The following is a 23,254-nucleotide window of genomic DNA, read 5'->3' as shown; positions in this document are numbered from 1 at the left end:
AATTAATGAATGGGTCTGGACATTACAGACTTGGAAAGCAGGAGAATGCAGGAAGTGTTGAAGTGTCGAAGGGACTGATTTCTCCAAACAAACAAAAATAACTATGGAAAAAGATGGACTAATGTGGCAAAGAGCTGTCACAAACAAACTCAACCTGGAAGACTTGACTACAACTAAAATGAAAATAACCGTCCTATTTTCATCAAGTCAATAAACCAGCACTAAAAACAATGTGTTTCACTCATTAGACACCAGAGGTCAGCATAGCATAAAAATGAATGGGCGTAAATGCTACTAGTGCACAGTGTATTGTCATAATGACCTCTTGATTGATTGTAGTCTGAAATGCACATTATACACATTATTATTATGTAGATAAGATAACATTAATTATTTATTCTTGGTCTTTAAGAAAAAAACATTCAACAGCATCTAATGTGTGCGCTCAACGTGCACAAGACCCTCAGTCATGTCCTGTCATGTCTTTTTCTCAGGAAACCTATTAGCCGATCTAATACGGAAATAATGACATTATTCTTCCTCACTAACATACTCTTTACAAAAACCCCTTAGGAACATTTTTGGGTACATTTTCATACTAATTTTGATCTTCATTATTGTATCTAAGAACTCCAGAAATGACTACAAGGAAGTATGATTTTATTAACACATTACAATGTCACAGTGAAGAATATGGACTGCCAAATAAATGATAGAGTCTGTATTTGATGGGGAGACGCACTGCAGTGTAGCATAAATCAGCTCTATCCTTGATGACACTCATCCCTTTCCTTATGATTGTAATATTGCTAATTATTGAGTTACATGAGCTGCCAGGCTGATGTAGGTCAGCAGGAGATCCCTCACAAACTACATTACCCAGAGTGCAGCAACACAGCCTCCTCTCGCTCAGCAGACCGTAGCGCCCTCCTCTCCTCCTCTGCACGCTGATCTGCACGCATGTGATGGGCGTCCGTGCGCAGACAGCCCTCGGCCTAGTCCATCCCTGTCTTTTGTAGATCGGCGACAGAGGAAGCACTTGATACGACGTATGTGGACTGCACCCCGGTGTGTTTGGATGCAAAGTCAGCCCACAGACTGACAGCTCGGCGCTCGAAATGTCACGTCTTTTTTGGAGATAGAGCCTGTTTGGATACCATGGACGTCCGGACAGCTGGCTGAGCTGCACCAGCACGGACTCCCGGGAGCGGTTTAATTTGTCGCCAAATTGGGTTACTGACCTGGATGGTCCCTCTTAGTCGGATGCAACCACACGCCCATGCGACGATGTCGGTGGATGTTGCTGCCCTCAGTGTCCAGGTTAGGTTACAGTGAACGCTAATTGTTTACGTATTAAAATAAAGCTGTTTGGGGCGGAAGACGCAAGCAGGGACTGGACACTTACAACATTTTGCGCGCATAATAACAACTGTATTCTATTATCATCATCATCGTTATTATTGTTATTATTATCATTACTATTATTATTATTGAGATGTCGGCTCATTGTTAAAGGGAACATGGAGCCGGAGAGGATCCCTTCATCGCCTTATTTCATCTCATCCACACGGATCAGAGATACTGTAATGCTGCCATGCCTCTATGCAAACCTTCGTTGACAATATTTTTCCACCTTGTTGCCACCGCTTGATGGTTCCTGTCCCTCCTAAATAAGTCGTGGACATTTAAAAGCCGTCGCTACAACACTTAGTGGGTTGATGATCAGAAACTACCGTGCGCGCTCCTGAGGCACCAGGATAATGAAAAATGCTGGCATCCCTTCGCCGTCTCCAGTGAAGAGGAGTTTCTGTCCTAACCGAGGGCTCGTCACCATCAGCAATGTAGCCCAGCAGAGGGGACTGAACCAGGCCGCTGCTCAGAGACGGAGGCGGGTTTGTTGCGCTCACACTTGGCTGGATGCTGAACATGGTGCCACTTTACAGCTCTCTATTGAATACCTGCCGCCCAGCCGTCGGCTTGTTTCTGTAATTCCCCAGCTGTCTTAAAATGGACGGGGCCTTTTTGATAAAGGCTATTCAGGGACGTTGAACCGGCTCATGAGTGGCCATGCATGTAGGATTTAGCCTGGGCCGGCTTGTGGGGATGTAGGGCGAATATCCGCGGATATTCCCAAACACGAAGCAGTGGAGAAAAGAGCCCATGTTCATGGATATGGCTGGCGGGGGAGGTGCATCTACACTGGGCTGGATGAGAAATAATGAGGATCCCTGCTTAGAGGATTGCAAACACAGACTGCCTTTTTTATTGGCAGCATAAATAGACCATATTTCATACTAAAATCAATCAGTTGTGGTTTTGTTGTCACATCTGTAGCTCACACAGTCAATACTTCTCAATGGGTTGATGTTAACCACTGGAGGAATTATGTATTTATCAGTGCAAAACATTCAAAACCACAAATCATGAGCCCAGGTTTAGTTGAACTTTGCTCAATTGTTACAGCAGTTGTGGGACAGTATGTCCCAGTTTTATTAATTGTGAACAGCAATTAAGAGAGAAAAAATATCTGGATTTAATTTTACAACTCGTATCAGACCTGCCGATTCTGAGGTGAACACACATTCACGTCTCTGGTGAGAGTCTGCAGCAGATTTCTAAAAGACAATTGTGGAAACAGTCAATCAGGATTGGGGTGGGGGTGGGGGGGTGCCCTCATGGATGTGGTCTGCTGAGTGTCATTGTTTGACCCGATGCACATTGTCCCTGAATGAACTTGCCTTTGGGAATACATGTTACTTACACACTGCGTAGCAACAGCACAGCAGCAACCGGTGACAGGATTTGGCACAGTTTCAACAGCGAGATGTGGTGATGGGGGAGAGCAGTGGCAGCTCGCTGATCCTCTGATCCCCTCTCCTCCCCACTGGTGGTCGAGGACACCTCGTCTCTGTCAATGGGCCCCGTATGGATTTTGTGCCTGACTTGACAGAGGCCAGGCCTACAGCGTCAAACAGCAGTCAGGCAGCCATGAACCCATACGGCAGAGCGAGCAGCACAGCAGCCCCCCTGTCCTGCTCTAGCTGTGGGGGCTGCTGCTCCCCGCCTCCCCCTTGCCTAATCCCGCCTGGGCCCCCCTGCTCTACCTCCTCCTCCTCCTCCATGCCTCCAAATATGACCCCTCCGCCGCCAATGTTTCCAGCCCCGGTGGTGCAGGTGGAGAATGGTAGCAGCTGGAACTCCTCCACCATCTCTTCCTCCGGCTCCCCAGACTCCCACCCTGGTCACCGCTGTGGGGCCAACAACCCCAACGCCTACTGGACGGCAGTGTTCGACTACGAGGCCACAGCAGATGAGGAGTTAACCCTGCGGCGCGGAGACCTTCTTGAGGTTCTCTCCAAAGACTCCAAAGTGTCTGGGGACGAGGGTTGGTGGACAGGCAAGATCCAGGACAAGGTGGGTATCTTTCCAAGCAACTACGTCACAAGGGGGGACGCTGCCAACTACCAACAGCTGACCGCAGGAGGGCTGGTGGCAGGTGGGGTGGGTGATTGCCCCTTGGAGATAGACTTCACAGAACTGCTCCTGGAGGAGGTGATTGGAGCTGGTGGGTTTGGGAAGGTGTACAAAGGAATATGGCGAGCAGAGGAAGTAGCAGTAAAGGCCGCCAGGCAAGACCCCGATGAGGATATCAGTGTGACAGCAGAGAGCGTGCGACAGGAGGCCAGGCTGTTTTGGATGCTCCGGCACCCCAACATAATCGCTCTGCGTGGGGTCTGCCTGCGGGAGCCCAACCTGTGCTTGGTGATGGAGTACGCCAGAGGGGGGGCTCTGAACCGAGTGCTTGCTGGAAAAAAGGTTCCTCCGAGGGTTCTGGTGAACTGGGCGGTCCAGATTGCCACAGGGATGGACTACCTGCACAACCAGGCATTCGTGCCTATCATCCACAGAGACCTCAAGTCCAGCAACAGTAAGTACAACAATGACTTATCCTCTGTGTAAATAAGAACATTATATAATATCTGATTCATGTAGTGTTAGAAGACTGGTGATAACACCATGAAAACTGACCAGGAGGGTTGTTTTGAGGGGGTTAAATAACACATAAGATAAAGGTCCAGAAAGCATCCATCAAACCAGAACCCATTTTGTATCTAAAACGACACACAGAAGGAACAGAGACCAGAAACTCAGGAGAAACTCACCTCTTATAAAACATTTTAACTTGAGCTTCATGTACTAGAAATTTTCCAGACCTTTCAGCCACAAATGTTGGTCTTCACTAGTAGATGGGAGTTTACTCAGTTGTCATGGAGATGTTCAGTAGTTATCATGTGACCTAAAATGGACATGTGATAACTGGTGGTTCTTTAGAGGTTGGAGATCATAACCCCATGATAATAGCAACAAAATGTGGTGGGAGGTGCCAGGATATTTACAATAAGTAGACTTTGAGAAAAGATCCGAGGTCAATAAGGAACGGCAAAGCTCACCACCACTGTATGTGTCAGCTAACTCACAGCTGAGAGGTTCGATGGGGATAGATGGGGAAGTAAAACTGAAAAAAAGTACAAAATAATGTGCAGAGGCAGCCGCAACGCCATCTTGAATGAATGACAAAGCACGAGGTGTACATACAGTATGCGTGGCTGAACATATGGAATATAGAATATATGAAATATAGGTGAAACACACCTCACCTGTGTGACCTCTACTCCTGCCAACAGAGACATACGCTCAGTTTAAGTACACCTTCCCAAAAGCTACTGCAGCCAAGAATCATGTATGTTCATGAAGGTTATAATATTCAGTTGTTCAAATTGTTTTTAAGAGTTGTGGATTTACCTTTATGATCGTTTTGGAGGCTTCAGTTTGTGCTGCTGTTGAATTATATTGCGTCACACTAGGTATTAGACACACTGTGTCTACTATGTAGCCTACCCTCAGTGATATTATGGGATAGACAAAGTAACACAATACAAGTATTACAACATTCGAATGGTGATCTGTGGTAGAAAGCTCCAGAAAGGACGGTAAATGGATCTTGAGTTTTTAAACGTTTTTAAACAGTTTAAGCAGAAACGGATCAAACTAACCTCGATGAAATTAGGATCCATTACAGGACTGTTTGTATTAGACTGCATCAGTTTTATCTCGATGATGAGAAATTAGGGGAACTACAGTGTTTTGTTGGTTTGATTGCAAAGTGAATTGGACAGATGAAGCTGATATGAGTCTGACATTATTGTGACAGGAGTATTGACACAAGGTGGGAACAATAGACTAATGCTAACACAACATGTCACCCATCGTATCAGAGGGGATTTTTTGACACACAAGATATTGTACGACCGAAATGGGGGGTGATGTGCTGAAGTGTTGCTTTTCTGGGTGCAGTAAATTTCTGGAGTCTAATGTGTTAGTGAGCTTTAGAGGTGCTGGTAGAAGATTTTGTTACCTTTGGACAGAGCCAGACTGTTTCCTCCTGTTTCCTGTCTTTGTGCTGAGCTAACCATCTCCAGTATAGCAACCAGTATAGCTTCGTATTTATCACACGGACACGAGAATGGTATCAATCTTCTCATCTAACTCTTAACAAGAAAGTGAAAAAAAGAACTTTCCAAAATGTGACAGCAGAAATCACTTATTTTACAGTATTTAAGAACAGAACGGAAAGTAAGAGTAATACCTAAGGCTAGTAATACATATAATTGATAAACCATTGCAAAAGAGCATTTTGCAATATGTCGCTGTATTGATTAATTGTTCCACTTCTAATATTGACATTTTTGTGGTCTAGATCTGCTCTGTATGTGGTCACATCTATTAGTTTATCTGACTGGCATATATGAAATCCACAGGGACACACAAGTGGACTAATTCAAACGGACAAGCATTTGAAATCATAATAATTTCATGACATTACAGAAAAGTGATCGCCAAGTGTTCCCAGTAACTGAATACCGAGACACGGAGGTTTTCTAGGAGCTGACACTGGGTGAGAAACTTAAATTGAAGCCAGCAGGGAGGCCTACGTCCTGGAGAGTTGGTCTCCTTCTGCCATCTTTTCCCTGTCATCTCTCTCTGCACCTCCTCCTGCTCTTCATCCTCCTCCTCTTTCCTCCCCTCCTCAAGGAGAGCAGTTCTGCTCTGCAACTCGCTGTGCTATTTTTGGTCCTTTGTGCTACTTGCTGTTTAAAGACGCAGTTGCAGTTGTTGGTGCATCAAAGAAATAAGACACAGCGAGCATCTAAGTGCATTTTGTGTGTGCTTATACGTGCAGGTCAGGCTGTGTGCGTTTATCCCAAGTGACATGAGTGATGGGGGAGGGAGTGCACAAATATGGGTGGAGTGTGCAGGATGCTGACTAAAGGCCTTTTAGTGTAGCTCTAAAACACTCTCTGCTAATCTGCCAACGTTTCTCCTAATTTTCAACCCCCAGCTTGGTCTTCTTGAGTTTTCTATCAAATCTAACTCTTAAATATGAAGACCCTGTTCCTGTTTTTTTCTTTTTACTGTCCCTCCTCCCTGTGCAGCTCTAACAGTAATGATGTGGGATCAGATGCGTATTGGACAGCAGAGCCTTGGCAACAACACCATAACGCTGCCTTTCCATGGTGACATGGGCACTGCTTCTGTGTCACTGAGTCATACAGCTGCTAGCCGCTGTCAGCTGCTGCACAAAATGTCAGACCCTCAATTTAGAGTATTGTCTGTATGAAAATAGCAACTGAAGAAATGCAGGAATGTCTCATGGAGGGCTTGGACCCTGTTTTCACCCCAAAAGATGACTGAAAATGTGTGGGTGCTAATCGCTAAGCATGTGATTAGACTGTGACTCACACACGTACTGAGGGAGGGTTGCATTAGCCCGGCGATGTCCAGTGGGAGAGAGGTAGAGAGTCAAAAGACTGAGAGAATACAGTGGTGGAAGAAGTATTTAGGTCTTTTACTCAAGTAAAAGTAACAATGATACTGTGCAATAATACTCCTGCATTCAAAATCTTACTTAAGTAAAAAAGTATTAGCATGAAAATTGAAACATATAAGTACTCATTACACACAATGGCCCATTTTAGAATCATGTATATTACAGGATTATAATTTGTGATGCATTCATGTGTACATTGCTGCCAGGTAGCTTAATCCATAATAAAATGGATATCACAATTTATAAGTTGATTTATTTTTTGTATAATCTAAATCTGCAAAGTAACAAAGGCAATCAAGCAAATGTATGCAATGAAAAGTTGAAGTATAAAATAAAATAAAATGGAAAAACTCAAGTACAAGGACCTCAAAAAGTACAGAGCTTGAGTAAAAGTACGTAGTTACATTCAGCCACTGGCACAATAACAGGGTGGAACAGATCCGGTTGTGGGGTGAAAATGAGCTCGGGGACCAGAGAGAGCGGAGATGTGTGAAGCGAGAGAGGAGACTGATGGGAAAGAGCAAGAGAAGAAGAGCGCGGGGGATAAACAGCGGTTCATCTCAGTTTAGGGTTACACCTCAGCTCATTGTCCAGGTGCGCTGGTCTCAGGTGTCCTCTTCAAACCGCCGACCACTTGGCATCACCGCGGTTACAGAGCAGCCCGGGCCCCCGAGCCTCTCCTCTGCCTTCCATCAGCCGGCGTCTGCGTTCGCTAAACAATCCTCATTCTCCTACAGAAGAATTTATCAAGGCAAAACGAGACGCTGCTCATGGAGTCAGTGTGTGTTTGAAGCTTTACAAACATTTAACAACACAGAGCTTGTATTTTTGGCTCACTCAGAAGCTTTCGTCTAATTTTATCCCTGCCAAGTTGAAGCTTTTTAAGGCATGTATTCTGTGTTTTAACCTGCTGTCAGTCAGGCCCACAGTGGCGAGTGAGTGAGCGAGTCTGTGTAACGGGGGATAATCTGATTACCGTGACCTCCTTAGAGTGATGTCACAGCATGTTTGTGGGTTGGCAGGTCATTTGCCCCCGTGGTCACGCCTTACCTGTCACTCTGATCCTGGATCAGCCCCTGGTTTCTCCAAGCAGAGGGCACCGGTCCTATTTGATCGACTCCACTGACAAGAAGGATTCAGAGTGATTTTGATCACTATAGACGTCAGTGTATTGATGTTATTTCAGAATATTGGTCAATCTGTTAAATATTTTCTTGATCAGTTGTTTGACCAACAGTCTCAAACCCAAATTAATTCAGTTTTCTATCACAAAAGACTAAGACCCGTAACTAATCACGTTTGAGAAGGTGGAACCAGTGAATTTCTGTCATTTTTGCTTATAAAATGAACTATTAATTTAAACTCTGTATGAGATTGAATATTGATTTAGGCTATCACAGTATCCTCTTGATATATACTAAATGTTATTCTTTCATAATTTTAAGACTGCATAGCAAAATTAAGTAAGTAGTAGTTGAGTGAAATTATATATATAACTAATGATGATTTATTTGAAAGCTCGTGTATGTTAATATTCTCTGAAGGCACCAACAACAACAAATATTGGAATATTCAAACACAATTTTTACCCTGAGCTGAGCAGGTCACTCTTGACCTTACCGTCTGAAATCAAGGGTCACATACTTGCTTGTTCTGGAGCTTTCAACCACATCACACAGTCTCCATTGAATTATAATAGTTCACTTGTAATTTAACATGGATGAGGAGTTCAAGAGATGATCAGAATTTTTTTCAACATCTACAATTTCATAAACAGCAGAGCAAACTTAATCTAATGTGTGATTCGGTCAAAAGCTCCAGTACAAGTAAGTCAGCGTTGAGTTAAGGTTGCTTTGTTCTGTTTCATTGCCACTGCCAGGATATGAGACTGAGTCATGGCTCCTTTTTACGGTACTTGCACGGCACTGGCAGTCTCTGACACTTTATATAGAGCTCTATACAGGCTGTGAGTCAGCTGCAGGTAAGACAATACAGGTGAGCTGATCACCTGTCGCTACCTGCAGCAAAGACGCAGGCCGCCTGGGTCATATCCGTACCTGCTGCCTGCTCCTACACACACTAAATGTCATATAGTTTAACCAGATCATTCATACAGCTAATATTTGTCTTTCCTTTTGAACTCTTGTTATATAACGTTTTTCTACCTTAACTCCTGTAAATATCAGTGGTAATATTGATGGGACTTCTGTGATGTTTGACTATGAATGCAGAGGCTAATAAAAACACAATAAAGTCAGAGCGCGGCTGACATTACCTGCTGTTTTGCCTGCTGTAGCTTCAAATGGAAGTCATGTTTACACAGTAAACAATCACCTGAATAGTGTCTCAAAGCAGGCTTGTCAAGTATGCCGTTTGCTCCAAGAGTATTTAAATGATAAAGCAAGAAAAGACAAATTACTTTAATAAGTGCTGTTTCTTTGGGCTTTTTCTTAGCTAACGTGACATCAACAAGAGCACTGCACATGAGGGCTGTAATAGCCAGTTAACAGATTAGCAAGGCGAGATATGGCAAATAGTCGCTGTCATTGAAAAGCCTGCATCTGGCTGCATGTGTGTGTGTGTGTGTGTGTGTGTGAGAGAGAATATAAGAGTGAGTCTGTTGAGGAAAGGATTAGAGTGGTGGCCAGTGCCGGCTGCTAATCCCTCAGAGAGACAGAGCGGTGGAGGCCGAGACTGTGACTAACTGGAGTGTAAGCTAGCGATATGACTGGCGCACCAAACAGAGAAGAAGAGGCCGCTATCACACATCTTTTAGCCCGAAGTGTTGGATTATTTCATGAGCGTGGCTTTGAGGAATGAGATACATGTATGATATGTATAGATGTGGCTTCTGTAGGCACTTTCCTATGAATTAAAGGTGAAGGTTATTTTCAGATGTGGTGGTGGTGGAAAGTTATGGAAATTGCTGTTTTGTTACTGCGCTAACTGTGAAATTAGCTAAATTAGTTTCACTGTAATTATAACAATGGCACAGTCACATGACGCCATTGAGCCCAAAAATACTCTTTTCCATTGATTTACATTGTGAAAGAGACTTCACAAACCCCACAAAATGACTTGTTTCACCATCAGAATTTGATCCATTTGGTCAGATAAAATTGGAAAGTCTAGAAAAGTCGCACAATTAAACTATTTTATTCCCCGTGATTATAGCGTAGGGCTAACAGGAAGTTGATCTGACTAGTTGAAGTTAGCCTGTGTTAGACAGTGATGGACAGATGGTTTATCCACTCTCCTGCCAAGTAATTTTTTGAATATGCCTGCCCCTTTACGAACAGTTTCTACAGACGACGTCCCACGTGGTTTTGTGTAACAAACCATCTGGTACATCAGGTTTAGGAATAATTATCTAAACCTCAAAGTCTTGAGCGTCATATCAGTAACTTTAGTCTAAAGTTAAATAGCTTTGGTTACATTAGCTTAATCTAATATTTCTCACTTATTGTAAATTTCTCCATGTATGCAGATCATGATTAACACTAAAACAGAGTCATACCTTTGTATATGTAGGATTAGTTGTTGCTAAATATTGACAGACAAACACAGTGTAGAGTACGCACATCCAAAACACTACTACAGGGGCTGCACACTGCGCTGGTAGCTCCGAGCTATAATTTAAAAGATTCGGTGTCCAAAATTAAACCTACATTTACAAAAGATCGGTAGTTTTGGTCATTGTTTCCTGCCCTAAAACTATAATGTTTGTTATTAAGTTATGTCACAGCTTTTGATGCCACCATGAAACATTTACGAGATAAAACCAGTGAAATGTTCACCTCATCCCCAGTTCAAAATTAGACTTTGGAGCAGACTGATTACATGACAGACTTGTGTTTAGTTTCTGTGTTTTACTTCGTATGTTGGCAAGCTTGGTGGGTGTGCAGTTCAGTATGTAGGCCTGTGTGCGTGTGGAGGTCGGACAGCAGGGCAGAGAACTCACACTCCTGCTATCACACACATGTACACACACAAACACACACATGCGCACACACTCGTGTACATGCTGCAACAGGGCAACAATGACCCCATTCTCACACAGCAGCCCAAGACAGAGCGAGAGCAGGGCTCACAATGGCAGGAGTCACTGCAGGGGGGGTGGGGGCGAAGGATGGGGGATAGAGGCAGCGAGGGGCGACCGTAGGCTGTGAATGACAGAGCGGAGAGATGGATGGAGGCAAGGAAGGATGGGCAGAGGAGCAGTGCAGGAATGCAGTGGCTATAGAGAAACCCCTGGAGGCTCGGTTGGGAGAGGGAATGGAGAGATGGATGGGGGGAGGGAGAGATAAAGGCAGGAGTCGGGGGAAGTATAAGGCCAGTTTGAGAGGAGGTCAAACCATTCTTCTTTCTCTCAGCGAGCTGGCTACAGATTAAGGCTAACAGTCTTGATGGACTGTAGGCTGCAGTTTTCCACTATCTGTGTCTATCTGTACCATAGGCCTCATTATACCAATACACTTCAAGTTCAAGTCAAATGCAAAAAAATTATATAACAGCTGCAACCATGCGAAGAACAGCATGTGCAGAGTTTGTATTAGGCGATAATCTAACTATCAAAACTATTAACTGGGTTGCTATAAAATTTGATATCTGTTGTCCCCAGAGAATAATCTGAAAATCTGTCTCACAATCAACAACTTCATTTAAAAACTCTGACAGTGGCAACAGCACGGAGAAACCCAGAGATATGGAGTTCTCCACAGACTGTAGCCTATTCAGACCAGAATAAAATACACCATGTAAGGGCTGAGCTTACTTTCTCTCAAGTGGACTGAAGACGCAGGTTATGGGAAGATTTTAGCACCTGATAACAAACTAAAAGTGGAGCTGGTGACATGAAACGGGGCAGAGTATGAGAGTGTGGATGGTTAGAAGGACTTTGGACTGTTTTCAGTTGTCTGGCAGCATGTGAACTCGTCCACACTGCTAACAGATGTTTGTACAGCCTCGCTGTCAAAAGGGAACACTGCTGAGCTTCAGTCTGTCTCAGTGAGTGAGAGACAGAGGGAGAGCCACAGTGACACAACTAAACCAACAGTGACACCAGTCAATGGCTGCATGATTACAAATGAATACACATGCGGGCCTACACACACACACACACACACACACACACACAAAACTATTTTCTCCACTGGTCAATACAAAGTTGATTTGAAGCCAGTTAACAGTGATGACTCCCTGTTCTCTTTTACTGCATTGCAGCTCAGGCTCTGTGGACATGTCAAGCACACTGACACACATTCACACATCGCCCTGCTGTATGTTGCTGTACAACATTAAAGTGCATAATACAGCTGAGAAACAGGTTTATTTGTAAGCCATGGTTTGATTCTAAAATGAAAATTGATAGAAATTAGCTTTTGATTTTTATCATCCTAATCAAAAGCAGGATCAGCGATTCTCCCATTGTTGTGTTTTCTCTCCACTCCTGTCGACATTCACAAGTCCCAGGAAAGATAAAACAACATTTCAAAGGTGACACAGCGTAGTTTACCAGTTAGCCTGCAGCTGCACCTTTAGAGACTCATGGCCACTGCTGGAGATTACAGAAAAACAACAGAAGTGGAAAATCACACAGTCCTGATAGCTGTTAGCTTGCCAACCCTTGGCAATGAGCCAAAAAGTTTGTTGTTTATAGTTTTACCCTCCAAAAACTTCCTCCAGCAAACCATTCGACTCCCAGACTGTCCACCTCACTGCAGCACACCGGCTAGATTTCTGACGTAACTCAAATCAAACCATGGATTTGTAGAATGGTGACACTGCTATTAAACACGCAGCATCTATAGAGAATGTGCTGTCTGTGTGTGCTGCTGTTCACTATTCAGAGGCTCATCAACATGTTCTCATATTTTGGTCTTGAAACTCTATCCACACATAGGTACACACAATCACATGCAAGCACACTGTACATAAGTTGATTATATAATTGTACTGTATTTGCATAAATATTCAAATAGCTGAATGTTAAAGCTTCTAGCATTTCTCAGTTCCTGTCTGCAGAACAGGCCCGAGTAGCGTATTTTGATTTACTCAGAGCCAGGAGACAAACTGTAGTGCAGTAAACAGCACGTTTAAACACCGCAGGCAGTGCCTTTCCTCATCATCGCCTCAAATTCACCTCAGCTCTACAGTCAGACAGTGTCTGAGAAGCAGCGGCACGAGAGGTCATCTGAGATTAAAGTCAAGATGACGAAGAAGTGCGACAAGAGGGAAAACACTCAGCTGGAGCAACAGAAACTATACATTTGTTTTTCTCTTTTTTTTCACTTCTCTGGAATAATGCTGCTGAATATAAGCAGAACATGGCTTTGTGTGTCAGGGCTGCACACTTCAGTAGACAAAGTGATAAGCACAGTAATGTCACACACTCACACTTACATTGGTACCTCCTGGGCTGTTGTATGTTCAGTGGCTGTTGACTTGGCTGTTAGAGGGTCATTGTTGCAGCCTGGCACGGAGCGAGGGGAGTCAGGCCATGCAGAGAGGGCGCTGGGTGTCCCCTGAGCTGAAAGTCCACTTTGCCCACTTTCATAGTGGAGTCAAGTAGAGGACACTTCAGTCAGACAGCATGTTTGTATGGAGGGTACAGACCTGAGAGCCAATGCTAGAATGTCATGTTTTATTCAACGTTAATGTCCACTGCTGGAGCGATCTGACATGTAATCATGTTGTCATGTTGTGCGCTTGACTTGATTCCTGGATTACCCGCTGAGAGCTCAGGTCCACCCACAATACATGGAATTTAATACAATTACATTCATACAGTAGGCAGCACTGCTCGGTTTTATGATGTATTATTGCTCTTAAAAAAAGAGCAATAATACATCATCTTGTAATGACTTTCCAGAGACTTACCACCTTTAAACATGACAGTTTGTAGGTGGGTGTTTTACATCTTAATTAACAGAATAAAAAGAATAGAAACACACTCTGAATGTGTTTGTTTCCCAGAAGTAGATTGAGGAAATAGATGGCATGGTGGTGGGGTGGTCTCCCCGTGCTTGTGTGGGATTTCTCCAGGTACTCCGGCTTGCTCCCACAGTCCAAAGACATGCAGGTTAGGTTGACTCTAAACTGGTGACTCTAAATTGCCTGTGGGTGTGAATGTGAGCATGAATAGTTGTCCGTCTCTGTGTGTCAGCCCGGTGATTGACTGATGCTCAGTCCAGAGGGTACCCCTCCCAGCTAGGACTGGCTCCAGCAACCCTTTTAGGATAAATGGGTGTTGATAGAGAAACAGATAGAGGAAACAGGCGACATTTCAAAAGTGTTTTACATTTAAAGATTGTTTCGTTGTCTCCACCTTCATCAGAGCTTTCTCATCAGCATCATGCTCCGATGAACGCGGTTTTCTGCAGTTCTTCTTTGTACTCAACTAAAAACTATTACAGAAGAAACGCTTCAGTTTCCTCTTTTGCCTACTTTGGAAATTAATTAGATTCAACACTGATTTTGAAGAGTAGATTTGTTGTCTCTTAAAACATACAACCCAATATTTTTGCAGTTGTTGCACTGAACAATTCAGCCAACAAAAGGAGCCACAAAAGTTAAAATCTGTGATGAGTCAAAGCTCTTCTGAGTTCCCACACTGTAAGTACTCCCTTTTTTCATACCACACACACACACACACACACACACTCCACGCAAAAAGAGCCAAGAGAAAGCCGCCTCATTTAATACCTCAATCTCTTCTGAGGGAGAAGCTGCCTGGTCACACGAATCTGGCAGCTGCGTTTGTGTGGAGACAAAGTGAATGGCTGCAGGGTGAAACTGTGCCACTGTGCGGCTCAGGATTAGAGCCCTGATGGCCTGTGGTGGTACAAGTGGAGCCAAGCCAGGGTATCAATGACATGGGAGCATATTTACTACAACTTCCATATCAAAGCAGAGGGGAACGGGGAAGACACCCAGTGATTCGCTACGCGTCTCGCTCTGGTGTACATCAGGTTTTATCCTGGCTGTTGGTTATGTGCTGAGATGCTCTAAATGCAGCAGACGTGATAGATAGATGTCCTACCTGCAGTGTCTAAGTGAAGCAAATACCATACTGCTATATTTTTCAACCTTTAGTGAAATAAACGTAACGGGTTTGATGGGGAAAGTGTTTGCAAGCTGTGAATCTACTGTATGTCTGTGTTTGCATTTGTCACAATGCATTTGAACTAAATACACTTGGATTTTAAGTTACAGAGACGTTTTTTTGTGCATGTTCAGAGGGATGTATTATGTCTTCCTTGGAATCTGCTTGAAATCTCTGGAGAGACAAGATGTGTGAAAGCCAAAGGAAAATGGAGAGACCTATTGAGATACAAAGACATCTGGCATGTGCTGCCAGGAAAACGACAAAAGCTCTCCCTCCAGTCATCTCTCTTTACCTCCAGCAGCCCGCATCTTTTCATCCACTCATTATTACCCTCTTTCTTGTAGTGCTCGTTCCTTTTTCTCCCCCATCTCGCCTTACTCTCCTGCACTGGCTTTTACCCCCTTTTCAGCTGCTTCTTCCCAATATTTCATTCTCCTCTCTTGCCCTAATTTTTGCAGCTCTTCCCTCATGTCATTTGTGTCCCTTTCTTGCCTCCTTCCTCCTCTCATTCTCCATCTCCCCTCCCCCATTCCTCATCTTCAGAACGCCACCCAATTTGCCTCCTCATCTTCTTACCCCCCCCCGACTCCGACCACCTCCCACATTATGTACACACAATCTACCTCTCAGTTACTCCAGTTTTTGACTCCCTCCACTCCTTTGCTTTCCCTGCGTCTCCTCTTCCATGTCTTCTCCCCGGTGTGCTGTGATCGTAGCCAGGCTGGCGACAGCTGCAACAGCAGACAGTCAGGCAGTGGGCAAGGGGAGGGCAAGATGGGATGATGGCGGGGGCAAAGGAGGGGATGCGAAGATGAAGAGACAGTCACAAGGCAGTAGGGTTGGAAGGGGGGGGCGGTTACTTTTTTCTTTTTCATTGGAAAGGTTTTGATCTTTGGCGAAGTAGAAACAGAGACGGAGACGTCGGGGGCCTGCAGGGTGGAGAACTGGCTGCTCAGCATCCCAGGGGCCCGTATCTCATCTGTGTTGCTGCACCGCCGGCTTGCTGCCATGTCAGTCAAATTGCTGTATTTGTGTCCCTGACGTGCTCATACACACCAGCAGAGACAGACTACTGGGACCGGCACTGAGCTGGTGGTGTTGTGCCCAGACAGCCAGCAGCTCCTGGCATGCAGAGGGAAGAGTGGGTGGAAGACGGTATGGAGGTGTTGGAGGCAGTGGAGACTTAGTGGGAGGTATCAGAGACTCTGTCGGGGGTTTGTTGGAATGCTGGACCTGATTCGCTGACTTGGCGCCACGACAACAGCTGTTCCACCCTGCTGACTACACCTGTTTCTGCACGAGAGAGGAGGAGGAGGCTGAAAAAGAGACTGATGAGGGGAAAAGGAAGAAGAACGAGGTTGCAAAGAGAAATAATCTCCATGCAGGAATTTTTCAGTGTCTGATGAAGCATATTCCTCAAAAAGATCTGATGTACCAGCCGGTAGAACTGTAATGTGTCTTAAGTCTTCTTCCTCGGTCAAATATTTAAACCTCCAAAGCTTCTTCGAAAAGAGCAACACAAAACATACATAAATCATAATAATAATAATTAAGAGCTGCCTATTAGTTAACACAAGAGAGATTTAAGTGCTTTGCCTGAACTAACACTATACTTCATTAATCTTTGGATATTTTTCCATATATAGTTGGGAATGGGGACTCCAGCTAGCAGCTAGTTAGTCCTGGACTTCCAGAGAATAGGCAAGAGGCAGAAGAAGGCAGAGAAGTCAAAACTTAGTGGAATGCCCCTTTTAACAGAAAAATTAAGTGAGAGTGAAAAAGAAAAACAAGGCGTCCTCATAGGGGCATGAGGGTTTTCTTATCTGAGATGCTTCTTCTTCAGCAGCGTCGTCATCTTGGCCTGTGACCCCTGCCCTTGTTACCATAACAACAAGTTAATGACACAGCAGACAGAACTGAGCTTTAGCCAAAATAACATGAAACAGTTTGAGTTAACCCGGTCTGCGCTCTGTGTCCGTCCCTGTTCATGTACCTCTTCAGACTGAATTGTTGAGCGACATTCAGTCAGAAGATTTGCATTTGTGAAGTACTGAGGCTTCAACATGAGCTTCTGCCAGTCAGGAAATCCAGATCATGTGCAGAAATACATAGTACGGCGGTCTTTATATGTGATGGGAGACGTATTTGATTTGTAATTTTGCCAATATGTAGAAGTAGAGTTTTACCATTTTTACTGAATTTCATTTTTTAGATTTATTTGTTGTGAAAATGAAAACAAAAAGTGGATTTTACTTGTGAGTAAACATGAGCAACAGCAGGATCGCCTCAGTAAAAGACAAACTAACATAGAAAGAGTCCAGAAAAATGTCCTTAACGTACTGACTCTTAGCGTTTGTTGTTACTTAAAGGTCACTGTAAACTGAGAGAGGCTGAGAACAAGCCACAGTAGGCAGAGAAATTAAAGGTCAGTTTCACCACTTTATTCATCAGTTACAATGCAAGGAAAAACATATTTTTAGCTCAACTCTACACAAAAAAACACCTCTGTGGAGAGATGATATTTGGGCCTCAGAAATTGGAAAAACCTGCATCAGAAATAGTCCATCCCAGATGTATACACTGAAGTAGCACCACCCGCAGCAACCTGATCAGCTGATCCGACCGACCAAATCAGTCAGCTGACTGCTGGGATGACCACGCCCAGAGCTCAACGATAACATCAAGCAGTAGTTTATTTAAGGCGAGGCGGCACAGAGTTTGGACAGACTCAGTTTTACAACATACTCTACGTATGAAGGAATGTTTATTATATTTGAGGAAATACACACAGCTGCCAAAAATGGCAACACAAACACACAAACAGATGCAAATATACAGAGGATATATTCGTTAAGATTCTGTCTAAAAATAGGTAAAATTGATATTTTTTAACAAAAGTTTAAAACCAATTCACAGATAAAATACTCATTGTCCAGACAAGATTTTTTAACTATAGTTATAGTAGAATATTTGCTATAGTTAATAGTTAGAAATACCATCAGTCAAAAGATGTTGCATTCCTCTATACCTGAGTGGGCTGTTGGCTAATGTGTCACCTGTGCTCACTGCACTGACTGGAGATCATTAGTCAGGTTAAAGCCTCACTGGTTACTCCTCTATCGGTGTTTGAGCTGTTACTCAACACTTAGCCGGGGTCAGGGTCCAAGGATGGAGGAAAGAACAGCGGCAGTATAAAGGTTAAATAAACACCATCACCACTCTGGTCACTCATGTGACTGTGTGGCCACACCCCGATCAGCGTCGTCAGTGTTTCTGACAGCTGATCAATTATTCTTGGCTATATCAGCAGTTTCTGGATTGTGGCCACAACTGCAACATCCAGTGAAGTTTCACACTGTGTGCCCTTTTGCTGACGCCACCCTAAACCCTGCAGTCCTCCAAATCTTCTCTCACTGACAAACCGGTGTATATCCGTGATGCGCCCGTCCTGGTACACCTTCATAAGGCATCACACCAGACCAGGACCCCAGATGTTTTCATCAGGGCCTTCATATCAGCAGCACAAACCACTGACAGTACTAATTATCATTTAACTTTATACTCATATAAAAGCTGTTTAATGTAAAAAAAAAAAAACTGCACTCTACCGATGTGGCTCCATGGATAACTATGTGGATCCACCACTTGAAAACTACTAGATGATTATCTCCCGGGATGATTTATGATGAATTTTATGAACCCCAGATGATTTTCTAAGTACCACCATGAGTTTAACTTTTCAGTTTGTCTAGTACTTTGTTTTATATCCATATGCACCAAACTAATTAGTGTGTTAATTAGTTTGGTGCATGACTACCATGTCATGACAACTACTGCCTTTGCATGTTCACTTTCACCACTGAGGCCAAAAACAAGCTTTAGACCTCATCTTCTATCCATCTTATCATTTAGTTTTGATTACGACGAGCATTAACAGGCTAACAGAGCTGCTAGCATGGCTGCAGACTCCTGTCGATCAGCTAGGTTACATTTATTTAACATTTATTTAGTAAGATAAGTCAGATTAAGTCCGATTGATATGGGCTTTGCACAGAGGAGTTGTTAAAAGAGGACAGATATATTTTGCATGTAAGAAGAAATGGGTCACCTGCTGTACACTGAGACAGTGGATCATTTAATCATAGCGTTACATGGCAGCGCAGCAGCAACTGTCACATTGCTAATGGTGTTATATCAAGCTGTGTCAGAGTAGTACATCACAGTATTGAGTAATATCACAGTATTTTTTTTATAAAACTGTGATTAATCAATGACACATCCAGGCCTGTGATATTTCCCATAATGCATGTTGCTGAGGAGACTTAGTAGTAACCAGCTAGGCTGTCAGCAGTATTTCTTCTCATTCGTATGCTGTACTCTATTTTGAGAACATTTCCAACAGCGTTGGCATTGCATGGTGTAAAAGCCACACCATCCTTGAGGACTTTTTTTCTTCTTCACTGGGATAAAATGTGCTTCCCTCGCGGGTGTTATTTGTGTATCGCTGCTGTTCAGGTTTCTGTGCTGCCAGCTGAATACAAACACGTTGATCTTTGTGTTTGACGTATGGATGGCATACTGACGGCGGGGAAAACCTCTGGCAGGATGAATGAACATGCGCAGGTGGCGTTAGGAAGCTGCACGGAAACATTCTCGAGGTGTGAAAGTAACACGATGATGTTATAATTACAACAGGGAGAGAGCCAGGGTGAGGGAGCAGGTGGAAGTGCTGCTCTGCTCACACGCCGAGTTTCTGTAAACACGCCTCCATTCAGGTTCTATCTTTCCTCTGCGCTCGGCCATCAGCTTCTTTTTTTCTGTCCTCTCTGTTTCCACCCGCCCTGCAGGCCTGATGTCCTTTTCCTCGTATGGATGTGCTTCATATATATATATATATATATATAAACAAACCAGGAAAGGCTGAATGTGAGGAGGACACACCCATCTAAGCATGCAAACACATCCCGTCCTCTCGTTCTCTCTCAGTCTGTAAGGACTCCATCTTTTGCTTTTCAGACACACACACACAGAAAGAGTTTGCCCCGAGGAGACAGCTGTCCCTCACTGAGACGACAGAATCAGAATAGAAAAGTCGACTGGAGGCAGTTTTTCTAAGTCCTTCTCCACTTTTACATCCCCATTTAGTGCTACCTTATACTGCTACTCAATGTACCCCCATTTTAATGGAAAATATACATTTTATTCTACTGCATTTATCCGACAGCTATAGTTACTAGTGTAGTTATTAGTTGTGTTGCAACTAATCAATAATTTTATCATGGAATCATCCGCTGATAATTTTCTTCATTAATCAGTTAATTGTTTGGTCTGTATGCTGCCAGAAAATGGTGAGCAACAAGGAGGATGGCAGAAAAACCTAAGAAGCTCCAAGAAGAAGTTCTTGATGCTCCGAAAAAATAAACTCAAACAAACAAATAAATAAAACCCATAAAATCAGAATGCATCATGAGCTCGCTTCAACAGTGTTTGTGTAATTACTGGGTAGACGTAAGTTCTGCACTACAGGTTTAAAATATTTAAAGTAGTATTTGTTCTTTTATTTGTAAAGTATTTACAAGAGAGTTCAATTTAGATACTGCTCACATGTTAATGCATCAGTAATAATATCCAGGTTGATCCATTATAACACACTAGACAGGAGTCAAATTTTAAGTGCAATACTTTTACTGGTATTTGAGTATTTTTCAGTGTGGTATCACTTTTACTTCAGTACGTGATGTGAATGCTTCTCTCAAACCTTGGAAATATCACTCAAATACAGACCGGCCTGAGATCAGCTCTTTATCACTGAAACTGGTCTCCTAGCGCGCTTGTAGACAGAGCAGAGCACAGAGAGGCACACCTTTATCACGTGAATGCTTCTGTGTGTGTGTGTGTGTGTGTGTGTGTGTGTGTGTGTGTGTGTGTGTGTGTGTGTCCACCACCCTTTGCATACGCCTGTAGATAAGTGAGAGAGGCAGAGAGCAACCCCCCACCTGTCTCCCAGTGCCTGTGAACTGTGTACACTCCAAATATTTCCATAGCCAGCCCTCACACGGAAATGAAGGAGGAAGTCGTACAGAGACACTGAGATGAGGTTAAATGCTAACTTTAACAAGGATAATATATATGAATTTAAATGGCTGCCACAGGAAATACACACAGAGATCACACTATCAAAGAGAGGTGATAGTGAGACCCAGCACCTGAAAATTAGATAAACTGTTAACCAGGAAACCAGAAACTGGATTTCATGTTTCAGTTTTCAGTAACACTAATAAAAATCACCCGGAAACATGTGATTTTAAAAGCTGAGCTGAAAATCTATTCATTATACACGTTTGTTGAACTATTTAAGGATTCCTTTCATTGCCGATTAATCAGCTGATTATTTTCTCTATAGATTGATAATTTGGTTAGTAAAATGTGAGAAAATAGTGACACTGAGCTGAGGTCTTCAAACTGCCTGTTTTGTTCGACTAACAGTGCAAAACCCAAATATATTTAAATAACTTTCATAAAGAATCAAGAAAATGAGCAAATATTCACATTGAAGAAAGTGAAACCAGTAAATCTTCTTTACTTTACAATAAAAATACACTTCATTTTTGTTATATTAATGAACTGTGTGTCTTTTTTACAGTCGTATGATTTAAAGACTTTTACTGTAACAATTCTAATAACTCGTTGGGATCTTTGCTGTCTGTTTCTGTTTGGAGGTTTCTGTCTGATCTGTTTACAGCACTGTCATCTTATAACACAGACTGCTCTTTGTCTCTGTCCTTTTCCTCTGTCATTCCTTCCTCCTCCTCCTCCTCCTCCTCAGTCCTCATCCTGGAGCTGGTGGAGCGGGACGACTTATGCGGTAAAACCCTGAAGATCACAGACTTCGGTCTGGCCAGAGAGTGGCACCAGACCACCAAGATGAGCGCAGCGGGGACGTACGCCTGGATGGCGCCGGAGGTCATCAAGCTCTCGCTCTTCTCCAAGAGCAGCGACGTGTGGAGGTGCCGCGCTCGTCTCTGTGTCCCACTTTATTTCACCTGATTTAAACAGCGAACTCTGAACTCAGGATATTGTTCGTATGTCCAGTGATAAGAATCAGGCTTAAATGTAGAATATTGGTCTAAATTATTGATTAAGACGGGTTCTTTGAGAACAAACAGTAACGATTCAGTTCAGCTGAGGTGCTATAAAACATAATGATTGCAAACTCACAGATGTCAATAGGTGCATGAAACTTTATATGACTCGATTTTTAGCCCAGTAAAGTCGGATTAAATATTTTTATTTAAAATGTAATGTTATTCAGTGTATGTACAATATTATACAGATATTACAATTATACAGATACTCCATTGCATTGCAAGACTCCTGCATTTAAAATGTCACCTAAGTAAAAGTACTTAAGTAGAATAAGCGAACTGTACTTAAAGTATTTAGTAGTTATTCTCCTCCACTGGTTAGTAAGTATTTTTCTTGTCTATTTAACTTTGCATACTGATTTAAAGAAAGACGTTGTCAGACTTTTAGATGTTCACATGTTCACAGTTTCTCTCCAAATACCACAGTGCTGTTGTGTCCTTCAAGGAAAATTCAAAAGAGTTTTAAGTTTGTCAAAAAAATTCATTGTACAAGGTTGATTTACTGGAGGCTTTCAGCAGCATCTCCTGGCCTTCATCATCGGATTGTCATGGAGATGCTTCAGTTATTATTACATGAAAACAACGTAGCATTTTTCCACATGTGTCTTCTCCTTGTGTCTTTCGTCACAGTTTCGGTGTGCTACTGTGGGAGCTGCTGACCGGCGAGGTCCCTTACCGGGAGATAGACGCTCTGGCAGTGGCTTATGGTGTTGCCATGAACAAGCTAACACTCCCCATCCCGTCAACGTGCCCCGAGCCTTTTGCTCAGCTGCTGGGAGGTAAGCAGCCCGACCACCTGGACGCTTTCACTGATTGTTAAGTCCAAGAATAACACGGCAACACTTCTGTCCTCGTGGAGAAAGTGATTTTCAGGTTGTCTCAGAAAGAGAGTGAAAACAGCGTGGCGTCCTCCTGCTTGTGTCACTTGTTCCATTCATTCAAGTTCAGCTGTATGTGTCTTTGTGCTTTTCCTGTACTGTACATCAGCCGTCAGATATGACCTCAAACATGTCACTGAAGATACAGAAAGTCACTTTGACATGTTTGACATTCACATGCGCTGACTCTAAGTTGAGTTTTTGAGGTTATAGTTAAAAATTAATAAATAAACAA

The 23,254-nt window shown here is 43.2% G+C and overlaps 1 protein-coding gene across 2 annotated transcripts in view; it reads left to right on the top strand.

Moving 5' to 3' along the window:
- The first annotated feature begins 2,694 nt into the window (after positions 1-2,694).
- map3k10 (mitogen-activated protein kinase kinase kinase 10) overlaps positions 2,695-23,254 on the top strand; it is a 176,900-nt gene continuing 156,340 nt past the window's right edge. For both annotated transcript variants that reach the window (XR_011584183.1, XM_070829934.1), the window contains exons 1-3: positions 2,695-3,928; positions 21,823-22,003; positions 22,772-22,920. Coding sequence is in view for 1 of the 2 variants with exons in the window: in XM_070829934.1 (XP_070686035.1) it covers positions 2,926-3,928; positions 21,823-22,003; positions 22,772-22,920 (1,333 nt within the window). In the remaining variant the exon portion in view is untranslated. The remainder of the gene's footprint in view (positions 3,929-21,822; positions 22,004-22,771; positions 22,921-23,254) is intronic.

Source organism: Pempheris klunzingeri, chromosome 4 (genome assembly GCF_042242105.1).
Source record: "Pempheris klunzingeri isolate RE-2024b chromosome 4, fPemKlu1.hap1, whole genome shotgun sequence".
Taxonomy (NCBI): Eukaryota; Metazoa; Chordata; class Actinopteri; order Acropomatiformes; family Pempheridae; genus Pempheris; species Pempheris klunzingeri.
Note: the sequence above shows the minus strand (reverse complement) of the source record. Positions and strands in the feature narration are given on the sequence as shown.